The sequence below is a fragment of the Rissa tridactyla genome, chromosome 4 (assembly GCF_028500815.1).
Source record: "Rissa tridactyla isolate bRisTri1 chromosome 4, bRisTri1.patW.cur.20221130, whole genome shotgun sequence".
Lineage (NCBI taxonomy): Eukaryota > Metazoa > Chordata > Aves > Charadriiformes > Laridae > Rissa > Rissa tridactyla.
The window spans coordinates 92,700,223-92,712,272 of record NC_071469.1 but is presented as its reverse complement, the minus strand read 5'-3'; the positions used below and the strand labels follow the sequence as shown (position 1 = coordinate 92,712,272).

General features: G+C 62.3%; 1 protein-coding gene across 2 annotated transcripts in view; it reads right to left on the bottom strand.

Moving 5' to 3' along the window:
• Window positions 1-12,050, bottom strand: part of ZFPM1 (zinc finger protein, FOG family member 1) — a 34,760-nt gene that overhangs the window by 3,623 nt on the left and 19,087 nt on the right. The window contains exons 4-7 of one of the 2 annotated variants that reach the window (XM_054199621.1): window positions 4,526-4,659; window positions 2,082-2,184; window positions 1,145-1,357; window positions 788-1,012 (exon numbers count right to left, since the gene is read on the bottom strand). In XM_054199621.1, coding sequence (XP_054055596.1) covers window positions 788-1,012; window positions 1,145-1,357; window positions 2,082-2,184; window positions 4,526-4,659 — 675 coding nt within the window. The remainder of the gene's footprint in view (window positions 1-787; window positions 1,013-1,144; window positions 1,358-2,081; window positions 2,185-4,525; window positions 4,660-12,050) is intronic. The other variant, XM_054199622.1, reaches the window with a different exon arrangement.

The window sequence follows — 12,050 nt, the reverse complement described above, 5'->3', positions numbered from 1 at the left end:
GACAGGGATGTGATTTGAGACAGCCAGCGTGGCTTCACCAAGGGCAAGTCCTGCCTGACCAACCTAGTGGCCTTCTGTGATGAAGCGATTACATCAGTGGACAAGGGAAGAGCTATAGATATGGTCTATCTGGGCTTCTGTAAGGCTTTTGACACAGTCCCCCACAACATCCTTCTCTCTAAACTGGTGAGATATGGGTTTGATGGGTGGATTCTTTGGTGGATGAGGGCTTGGTTGGATGGTTGCATCCAGAAGGTAGTGGTCAATGTCCAGGTGGAGAGTGGTGACAAATGGTGTCCCCCAGGGGTCAGTATTGGGACCAGTACTGTTTAATGTCTGCACCAATGACATAGACAGTGGGATCGAGCGCACCCTCAGAAGTTTGCGGACGACACCAAGCGGTGCAGCAGACGCACCTGAATGACAGGATTCCATCCAGAGGGACCTGGACAAGCTCGAGAAGTGGGCCTGTGTGAACCTCATGAGGTAATGGCTTTAAACTAAGAGAAGGTAGATTTAGACTAGATAGAAGGAAGCCATCTTTTACAGTGAGGGTGATGAAACACGGACAGGCTGCCCTGTCCCTGGCAACATTCAAGGCCAGGTTGGACGGGGCTCTGAGCAACCTGATCTAGTTGAAGATGTCCCTGCTCATTGCAGAGGGGTTGGACTAGGTGACCTTTAAAGGTCCCTTCCAACCCCAACTACTCTATGACTCTGTGGCTCAGCGTCCCCAGGCTGTGGCAGCATGCCGTGCCGTGCCGTGCCTTGCCCTCCCGTGCCGTACCGCTGTGGCTCCGCATGTGGATCTCCAGGGAGCTGGCGCTGGGGCAGCTCTTCTTGCACTGGGGGAAGGGGCAGACGCGCTCGTTGGGGTAGGTCTCCTTGGGCTTCTCCTCCAGGGCGGGCGAGCCGGCGCTCTGCCGGCTGGCACAGTAGTACATCAGGTGGGCTTGCAGGTTGCGCTCGCTCCGGTACCAGATCCCGCAGTCCTTGCACGGGAAGACGTCTTCTGGCGGAGGGGGAGGGACAAGGAAGGCACATCCATCACTTGCATGATGGGCTGGGGACCCTGGCACGGTCCCAACGGGCTGCACCACGTTCCCCCCCCCCAGCCCCGTGCCCTCCATCCCCGGGGACTCACTGTTAACCACGGCGGTGGCCAGGATGGCGGCCATGCCGGCTTGCTGCGGCAGCAGCTGGATGTCGGAGTGCAGCGCGGCCGGGTACGGCGAGTCGCCGGGCTCCGCTTTCACCGCGTGGTGGTTGGCGACGGCCGGCGGCTCTGCCACCACGAAGGCACACACGGACTCATCCTCCCGCAGGGCGCGCGTCGTCCTGCACCACAGGGCTTCATCTGGGGGAAGAGGGGGGGCAGTGGTCAGCATGGACATCCCCCCTGAGCCCCCATCCTGCTGCCAGCTCAGCTCTAGGCCCCCCCACCCCCTTCTGCCCTTGTCCCTGCTCCCCCAGCAGCGCCCGGCGCTTCCTGCCGGCCATGGCTGAGCGCTGGAGATGGTTTGGTTGGTTGTTTTTTTTTTTTTTTTGAATATGAATTTGTAATATTCAAACCCCACCGTCTGCCTGGAGATGGCGGTGTCTGCCCGCGCCTGAGCGCTGCCTGGCACGGCCCTGCCTGCCAGGAGGCTCCCGCTCCGTCCTGCGCCCAGGCGCGCAGCAACGCTTGCGCCCGGTCTTGCCCCAGCTGCACGTTTGCACCATCGCTGGCCCCAGTATTTGCACCAGCCACTGCGTGCTGGGACCCTCCCTCACCTCCCCAGGCAGCCACCACAGCCGGGGAGGGCTGGGACAGGGGGACAAGCCCCAGGGATTGCCAGCGGCGGGGTCATGGAGGTGGTGGAGAAGCAGACGCTGGGGGGGGACACAGGCGCTGGCTAGGGTGGGCAGGCACCGGCGGCGAGCTGGGGGCATGGCCGGTGCTGGGATGGATGGGGGACAGGGACCCATCCCTCCACGCCACCACCCCTTCCCTCACCCAAGCACCAAGGTGGCCATGCCTGGCTGCCCCCGGACCACCCCCCCCTCCCCGAGGTGTGGGGACGTGTAGGACTGGTACCAACCCTTCCTGTAGATCACGGCGTTGGCATCAGGCTCTCCAGGCACGAGGGGCAGCCGGGACAGCCAGCAGCTCTCGTCCCCCAGCACCAGCGTCACGGGCGGGCTCTGAGGACAAGGAGACGGGGGCGGGGGAGGTAAGCATCGCTCCCCCAAACACCTGGGGTCAGGGTGGGGGGTGGCAGTGGGGGGGGGGGGGTCACGGTGCTCCCTGCTCAGCCCGTGCCCAGCTCTGCCTTCCCTCATCTCTAATGAATATTAATGAGCAAAAAGGGAGTGTGTGTGTGGGGAAAATTAATCTGCCTGATCCTCCGATGGCTGCCGCGGTAACGATATGAAATCTAATTATTCGTCCCAATATTTCTAAACCCTCCAACTCAGCCTGACAGTCGCAGCCGGTTGGGGCCTTATCACCGCCAGGAGCCGAGTGCCGGCAGCGTGATAAACCCCCGCGCGCAGGCGCTCGCACACGCGTGTGCGCGCCCCGCGGGTGCACACGCAGTGCCTGCACGCTCCTGCCACTGCTGCCACTGCCGCCGCTGCTGCGGGAACCCGCCTGCCTCTGCGGAGAGCGGGTGCGAAACGGGGCTGGGGGCTTAGGGACCCCTTTGCATGGGACACGGGGATGGGTGCTGCTGGTGGCACACAGGCTCGGCTCCCTCGGGGACTGCGGTGGCCCCTCCGCGTCCCATTGCCGGGACCAAGAGGGAGAGGACGGTCTCTGCAGAGCTTTTGCAGATTTACTCTGTGCATGGGGGGGGTACTGTGGGTCCCCCCCCACGGTCTGGGCACCCCGCAGCACCCCAGGGTGCTCCCAGCACCCCAGGGCGTCCGCCCCGGCTCCCCTCAGCGGCCCCAGCCCCCGTGGCGAGCCCTTCCTTGTTCTCCCTGGAACAAAGAGGTCAGTGTCTCCGCTCTGCACCGGCCGATAACCATCGGAAACCCTATCTGCTCCGCATCCGCTGGGACGGCGTTATCGGGGATGGCCCTGCGCCCTTGCTGTCCCCCCCGTGGGCATCACCCTGGGGCTGGGGGGGATACAGGGCAGGGACAGAATGGGGGGGACAGCTGGGGCGAGCCAGCACGTGGGGCTCTGTCACTTGGGACCCCTAGGCTGGTGCCGCCAGCAGGTCTACACACCCTCCAGAGCAAGGCTCGTTTTGCAGGAGCCCCATGGGACCAGCGGGGGGGGGCAGACAGGCATCTTCCTCCTCCTCCTCCTCCTCCATCAGTGCAGCAATGGGCACACACGATGCTCCATGCCACAGAGGCGTTAAAGCCACCCAGTGTTCCCAGTTCTCACTAAAACCCCAGGACGGGATAATCTCCCACATGGAGACAGAAAGCAGAGCCAGGCAGGATTTGGGGGAGACCCCCTGCACCCCCCCCCCCCCCCCCCCGCCCGCCGCCGCCAGCAACAAAGACGAAGGGACCCGAGGGCGACAGCCCGTATCAGGGATGGGGCTGCGATTCCTTCCTCGCTTCCCCGAGCAGAGATAGGGAGGGAGGCGAGCGGCAGAGGAGAGCAGGGCTGGGAATCATCAGCCGGGCTCGATAAGAGAGCTGCTGAAATGGGAGCAAAAATATTTAGACAATAAATGAAGTATCAGAAAAAAGCCGCGCATATCTTTAAGAAATCAATCATCCTGTACCGGGTGTCTGGACACACGGCGCCAACCGGGAGATAGGGAGCCAAACTGGGCAGATAAGGGTTAATCAAGGATTTAATTCGGCAAAGATAAACGGGCCTGAGCTAAAAAAAAAAAAAAAAAAGAAAAAGAAAAAGAGCAAAGGAGAGAGGAGGAGGAGAAGGAGGTGGGGACGGAGCCTGGGCGAGATCCTCCGGCCTCGAAGATCCTGGGCCGGAGCTGTGCACGTGTGGCTCGGGGGGGATGTGTGGGGGGAAGGATGTGGCTGGGATGCAAGGATCCAGCACCTACAACGCCTCTACGTACACACACAGGAACCCGCCACGTGCGCACCCGTGTACGCCCATGCACGCTCACACCCCCGATGCTCGCCCTGGCGCAGCGTGTGGCCGATGGTGTGCTCCCGCCACCGACAGCCACCAGCCCCGCCGCTGCCTCCCCTCCTGCCCCTTCACCGCCGGCTGCAGAGCTCTGGCGCTTTCCGGGCACATCCTGGGAGCAAATTTGGGGTGGGAAACCCAGACCCCATCTCTTCTGCGAGGACACACGTGCCACCGAGCAGCCTGCTTGCCTGCAGCCATGGGCAGGAGGGGACAGCCGGCATCCTGGCCCCCTGTGATGCTCTGATCTCGGAGCGGTGGGGAAGGAAACCTCCTGGGCACCCGAACCAGGTGATTCCCAGGGGGTCAGGAGCTCAGGCAGGGAAAATCCCTCCCAAACCGAATCCTCTTCCCAAACAACTCGTTTCCTTGGGACTTTCCCCACCACTGTCCCCAGCAGCCTGTGGCAGTGCTCCTTACCGTCTCGCTGCGTCCCGGCGATGCCGGCTCGCTGTGGATGCTGCCCTGGAAGGGTCCCCAGGAGAAACCCTCGGGGAGGCTCCTGCGGGTTCGCACCCGCCTCTCCCCCTCCTGCACGGCCAGATCCAGCTCATCTGTGGGGAGACAGGCACAGCATCAGCGCGATGCCACCCAGCCGGACCCCCGGCAGCCCCAGGTCCCCAGGGACATGGGCACCCACTTGGAGCCGAGAGCTGCTGGCGGGTGCCCCGGGGCTGTGCATTCACGGTGGGTGGGTGGGATCCGGCTGCTCACCGAGGGATCCGGGCACGGCACGGGGGGTCCGAGCACGGCGGCGGAGCGGAAAGAGCATTTCCCATCCCCGCACCCAAAGTCGCAGCAGCTTCAGGGCTTAATGGCTTTGATTATCTGATAAGCCTCTGGTTTAATGGGTTAGATAACATGTTAATACGCTATGAAGGCTGCTCTAAAATGTTTTAACTGTGCCTTTGTCTTTCGGAGCGCAGATAAGATGGCAGGTAACCAATACACAGATGGATGTGTGCTGGCTGCCCCTCGCTGCGCAGCGGGAAGGGGCCGGATGCTGCACCCCATAAAATAAGATGCTCCTCGAAGATGGCAAGCAACCCACCAGGCGACCAGCAGGGCAGGGTGCCCAGGGCACCCAGCTGTGTCTGGGAAGGCTCACGGCACCCCAGGGTGCTTCGGGTCAGTGGTGGGGATCCCTGCCGAAAGCCACCTGCGCAGAACCCCGTCCTTCGAGGGCAGCGTGGCAGCCGCAGCCGGTGCCCGGGTCCCGTGGGCGGGGAGGAGGCTGCGCTCGTTTGAAGGCAAAATTGCTTTCCGAGCTGGGAGCGCAGGGAGGATAAAGCGATCCCATGGCTGCGGAGATTGAAATCTGATGTGTTTATTAGCCGGGCTGACATCTGGATCCTCTCGGCGCTGGGGTGAGTTAAGGTGAGAGACGGGAAGCGCTGGCTAGTGAGCGCGGGTTGGTGGCGCCCGCGATCGCCCGGGTCCCAGTGTCACCTGCGGGTCCCCTCTGCCTGACCAGGAAGCTCTATGTTGCCGAGGTTGCGGCTCCGAGCGCATCCCAAGGGAGCAGCCAGTGCCCCTCGGCAAAACCTGCTGCCAGCCGGGACGTGGGCTGGAGAAAAAGTGTTGGAAGGTCCCTGAAGTCTTTGGGGTCACCAAGCTGGTCCCCACGCTTAGGCACGTGCCAGCCTCCCTCCTCGTGCCGCAGCCTCCAGCCTATGCCGGCGAGCGGAGAGATGCGCTCTGCCCGCAGCTCCTGCGCCCTGCCGGGGTGCAGGCAGGGCTGCCTTCCCCTTCCTGTGGCACCTCCTGCCCGCAACCCCTCCGTGCCTTCGACCCGGGAGCCCTCGGCGCTGGCTTGGAGCCGGCACGCTCAGAAAGCCACCGCGGCCGCGGGGATCCCGGCTCCGTTTCTAGCTGGGATTTCATCCCCAACAAAGTGGTTTTGGGAGTGAGCGTGGCGCTGGGTCTGCCCATCCCGCATCCCTGGCACCCCCCTGCCCATGCACCCACTGGCTCCATCTCAGGATAGGGAGAAGGAGGAGGGTTCGGGTCTTTGAGGAGCCGATGGGATTTATTTCCTGGCATGAACCGGCGCCAAGGATGGGCAGCAGCAGCCCCTCGCCCGGCTGGTCCCTCCTACGAAGGACCATTGCAGTCCCAGCATCCCCAGGCCACTGGTCCTCACCCCCCCAGGCTCCAGGGGGGGTTCAGCAACCCCCCAAATCCCCAGGACGGCCCCAACAGTGGCGGCTTCCCCCTGGCTTTGCCACCCCATATAGCCTGGCTGCTTTTGGGGAACCGAGTCCAACTGCCACCTCCTCCCCCCCGTGCCCCCCCCTTTTTGCCCCCCCTTCCCCCTGTCTCACTGGTAATCAGCGGCGTTTGGGTCAGGAGACCATGTCTCCGAGATAAGAGCGTTCGCCTGACACTTCCCATGTCAGAGCACTTCATCTTCTGTGTATCAATCCCCAGCAGAGAAAACACGCAGGCGCTGATAAAGAGAAAACCGTTCCAGACAGGGGGACAAAAATAGTGTTGCCGGAGCCGGCCCCGCTCCCCGCCAGCGCCCGATGGCCACGGCACCGTCCGGTGGCCCAATCTGCCAGTGTCACCCTGAAAACGGGGCGGCGGTGAACCCCAGCCAGTGATGCCGAGCGGTTCTCCGTTCGGATGGGCGTCCCTGTGCCCGGCCAGGGATGCTGCCGGAGCCCCCGCGGTACCCGGCTGCGCCCACATTGACACAGTCAGAAAAAAAAGAGAAGGAAAAAGGTGATTTTTCAAACTAACCACAGGGCATCGCTGCGCTTCTCCCTTGGCACGGGGAAAACGATGCTGAGCTGGGACGAGGCAGCCTGGGGGATGCTGTGTGTTCACATTGTCTGCACTTTGGGAACAAAGCCGAAAGCAAGCGAGCCGTGTCCCCACATTAGGACAACCACGGCAGCAGGGAGCAATCCCCATCGCCGCGCACCGATGGTGCCAAATTCAGCCACTTTGCCCTGCCTGCAACCTGGGGAGGTTGGGAAGAGCCAGTGCCGGCCCGTGGGGTGCCCTGGGTGACCCCCCGGCGAGCGGTGAGGAGCAAAGTCCACGGGTGCAAGTCCCCTCCCCCCGGGATCCCCCCCGGCAGGTGAACACCACCCCGGGTATCTCATTTGGCCATCGGTCCCTGGCCAGGCGGCGCCCCGCCGTTATCGCAGGAGGGTTTATCTCCCCGATCCTTAACCAAATTGGGCAGGGACCCGGCTGTTTGCTTTGGGTTGCAAAGAAAAGCGGCAGAAAGGAAGGAAGGAGGGGGGAAAAACCCCCCTGGTGAGCTGGGTGCACCTGCTCGGCAAAGCACGGACCCCGGTGCTCTGCCTGCTGCTGAAACACGGGGTGCCGGGACTGCTCCCTGCCCCCCGGGACCCACAGCGCCTGCTCGCCCGGCCCCGCGCCTCGGCTTATCTTCCCATCGAGAGATTTCAAAGAAATAGGCTGAGCTGTGCCGGAGAGCAAAGATTAATCCTGTCATCACACCGCAGCCGCGCATCGGGCAATCAACGGCTCAGAAGGCACGGCTGGCACCCGAGTCCCCAGGGACCCGGAGGTCCCGGGAGGGCACACAGGGAGGCACAAAGCTTTGTCCCTGGGAGGGACACAGTGCCGGCGAGGCATCACCACGCAACACGGCTGCATCTTCCTCCAGCATGGGGTGACCGCAGGACCGAGGTGGGACGGAGATGAACTTCTGCAAGAGCCCATCTGCAAGGTGACCCACAGCATCCTTATGGCCGGGGAAACAGTGTGGCCAGGCAAGGATGCACCGGCTGAGCCGGGCCAGCTCCCGTGGCCACCCAGGATTGCTCCTGGCTGCTCTGGAGGTGCAGTTGCATCCATGCATCCGCATTTGTTTTCCCTCTGTGAGTGAGCAGAAGGGAAGGGCAGAGGGTGCCCGCCCGGCCCTGGGAAAACCCATTGGTCCCATCCCAAGCAGCTCCCGCATCCCCTCGCCCCAACTGCATCCGCGCGACTTTAATCAAATCCCAATGAAGCGGCTCTGCCCCTCGGCGGGGATCCGGCCTCGGAGGTCCCCGGAGTGTTTGCAGCTGCCTGGATACTATCTGGATAAATAATGCTATCGGGGTGTCACGGGACTGCGTCCCACCATCGGCCACACTGCGCCGCTCCTATTAATACAGCACTTTGCACCCAATTCCGGGGGCTGCCAGCCCTGGGGGGGCCACAACGCTGGGTACAGTCCCCGAATGAGCCCCGGGTGATGCAGAGCCTGGGGGAATGGAGACAAACTGGCGGTCTCTTCTCCCATCCCCAGCGCATGCAGGATGTCCTCATGGCACGGGAACTCCTCAAAGGGGAGGGAGGATGGATGGATGGATGGATGGATGGATGGATGGATGGATGGATGCATCCATCCATCGGTACCCAACCTCCTGTGGCTTTCCTGCTCCCGCCTGGGGAAAGCCGAGCAGGAGAAGCCCCAACTCCCCCGTCAGCCCCGGCCCGGCCCCGCCGCGTGCCCCAGCTGCTGTTTTTAGAAGCGGCGAACGCGCGGCGGAAGGAATAAATCCTGACAACTCAACTAGCGAAATGATGTGATGGCACCACTCCGATAAGATGGAGGGAGGCGATTGGGAAGAGTCTTAAGCTGCGAACACGCAGCATCTCCACTCTTCACCTCCGCTCACAAAGGGAAATCTCTCCAAAGGGGCTAAGGAGATTATCCCGGCTTTGCCGTCCCGGGTGCTCGAGTAATCAGGGCAGTCTTGGGGATGACAAAGGAGTGAGGAGGGTTTAAACTCGAGCCTTGCTGGGCTGCGCCTGCTTGGGCTCAGCCTGGGGTTGCTCTGGCTGAGCTGCCGTGGACCAAGGGGGACCGGTCGTGGGAGAGCTGGGCTGCCGCTGGCTCTGCCCCCCAGCTTTGGGGTGCAGGGGGGGAGGGAGCTGAGGGGAGATTTCTGCTTTTATCGCTCCTGCCCATCGCTGGCAATTTATTGATTTTTTTTTTTTATTTTTTTTTTTTTTTTTGACAGAGTACAAAAGCAAATCTTTATCAGGCTGAACCCTGCCCCCGGTTAATGGAGGAGCTGTGACCTACCCTGGAGAGCAGAGCAGGCACCTGTGTGCCTGGGGAGGGGGGCTGGGAAAGGGGTGGGGGGGGTATCGGCACCCAGGAGGTGCTGCACCCCAAAAGGGCCAGGCACCCTGCTCACCAGCTGTGGGGCACAGCTGGCAGGCGCTGGCAGCGGGGCGGGCACCGTCTGTGCCACGTATTGCCCAGGGATCGCCCTTCCCGTATGCCCCATGTAAGCCGGGGTGCCCTGCCCCAGCAGGATGCATCCCGATAAGCCTCCCCGGGACGTTTGTGTTTGGGGTGTTGCTGTGTCCTGCCGGGATGTGGCCCTGACAGGGTCCCCGTCCCCGGGGTGTGTGTGTGGGGTCCCTGTCCCAGGAAATAAATGGGAGCTGTGCCCACGGGGACAGCAATAAACACTGGGAATAACATCAGAAATAGCTCAGGGAGGATGAGAAGGAGGAAAACTTTCCGGCTCCCCTAGGGCTGCCAGGGGTGCCCGGTCCCCTGTGCCACGGACCCCTGTCCCTGTTCTTGGGGCTGCTGGGACCCCCCAGCTCTGCCCATGCTGGTGCCAGGCAGCGGGTAGGGGTGCGCTGGGTGGGGGCAGGAAGCCGGAGGGGGGGAGGAAGGGGCCCCCGGAGCCGATGCAGAGGGCAGATAACCCCTCCGGAAAGGGGAGGGGACCGCACGGGGGGGTCACTGCCACCCCGCCAGCAGGACCTGCCTGTGGGGGCGAGGGAGGACAGCACCCAGACGGAGGAGGGCAGTGGGAGCTCGGCTTCGCACCGAGCCCCAAACCCACTGGTCCTCAGGGCTCTCACCCCATGCAAGACTTTTTTCTTCTTCCCAAGGGAAAATGGCGGGGAGGATGGGGACAGACAGGGGAACGCTACCTGCACATCTCAAGAGCCCCCAGCACTGCCTGACTCAGGGGTGTCCCTCCACTCCAGCAATGTCCCCAAACCGGCCCGAGCCTCCCTTCCACGCTGCCAGTGTCCCCAAACTGGTCCGTGCATCCCCCCACCCCAGCAGTGTCCTCAAACTGGCCTGAGCATCCTTCCACCTAGCAATGTCCCCAAACCAGTCCGAGCATCCCTTCACCCCATCGGCGTCCCCAGACTGTCCTGAGCATCCCTTCACCCCATCGGCGTCCCCAAACTGTCCTGAGCATCCCTGCACGCTGCAGTGTCCCCAGACAGAGGCCAAACTGAGGGCAGGGACCTGTGGGCACATGGGCAACACCCGGCAGGGACAGGGTCCCCTTTGATGTCCCGAATCCAGGACAGGTGCCACCGCCCCTGCTGGGACCTTCCTCAGCCTGATGTCAAACATCCCGTTGCCTTTGGTGCCCGCGTGTGCCTTTGCCAGACACAAGGCAAGCGGGGGGTGGGGGGGTTCAGGGCCCTGGGGGACGCCCTGAATTGGGGGGGCTGCTGCCCCGAACCCCAGCTTCTCCCCCTCCCCTAGCAATCTATCACAAACACAACTATCTGCTGCTCAGCCCGGCTCCCAGCGATAAAGAGAAATAGCTGGAATAATTTTTCCCACCCACACATACCAGGGCGGAGGGGAAGGGAGAGCGATGGGGCAGATGCGGCGCGGTGCCGGCCATCCGGACGAGCCATCCCCCCCCTCGCCGTGCCCTGCTCGCCCCGATAATAAACCTTGAGGTTTGCAGACAAACTCCGGGCAGCTGGAGATTATTCAGGCAGGAGTCGCGGCGCAGATAAACACAACCGAAGGCGAGCGGGAGGCGAAGGGGAAGGGGAAGGCGGGTGGCGGGGGCGGGGAAGGGGAAAAAAAAAAAAAAAAAAAGTCTGCAGTTTTAATTAGATGCATCAAAAAATTAAGAAGCTGCTCTGCCCCATCCTGATACCCCACACGCAGAACTGGTGGTGAGGATGGGTTTGGGGTTCACGGCTGGTCCCAGGAGAGCTGGACCTGTGCCATGCTCTGTAATTAACCCAGAGCCATCGTTACCACCCGGGAGCAATTAAACAAATCCCGAACAGATGAGGCAGCAGCTGGGGGTGGGGGCTCATCGAGGTGGGAATCTTGGTGGGGACCCAAATAGCAAAGCCGATATAGGAAAGGGGGTGAGGAACCCCCTGGGAACGACTGCCGCTCTTTCAGGGAGGGTGGTGGGACACGTCCGGGGTGACAAGGCAAAAGCCACCCTGGGTTTGGCCCCATCTGTTCCATCCCTTCCCAAACAGTGGCCCATCGGTGTCCCCACAGGGACAAATGCAAAAAGCTTCACCCCACCTGGCAGAAAGACAAGCGCTGGCTGGACTTCCCGGGGGCTGCAGCCTCCTGGCAGGTCCTGATGGGGATTCTCCAGTGTCCTGTAATGTGGTTGAGCAGCCAGTCCCTTAGCGGGGCTCTGCTCTCCTCCATTCCCCTTTCCCAACACCGCATTCGCGAAATTTGTCAGAGCTTTTCACCTTATCCCTCTAGGAAAACTGGTCCGACACGGTGAGGTTGGCTGGGCAGCAATGGGGAGGGAGGGAACGGCCCCGGGAGGGGAGCTGGAGGCTGCGGGGGCTCCCGAAAGTTTCCGCTACCAGTCCCGCTCCACAGCGAATAAAAACAAGTGGGAAAGATGGAAACCTGGGGCATGGCAGAGGGCTCCTGGAGAGGTTGTCGGGAAGGGTTTGGGGGAATCTGGGGAGGATGGACATCCCCTCTCGAGTCCCGCCAAAGGATGAAGTGGTTGGCATGAAGCATGGCTATGCTCCATCCCAGGATCCCATCGGGAAGCAGAACCGAGTCAGGGTGACCGGCTGGCCTGGCCAAAAGGGCGGCACATCTGTAAAGGCTCCCAAATCGAGGATTACAGCCTCCAGCTCCCGGGGATTTGCATATCAGCCAGGCGAGCGGCAGCCCCCCTCCAGCGAACAAGGTCATTTC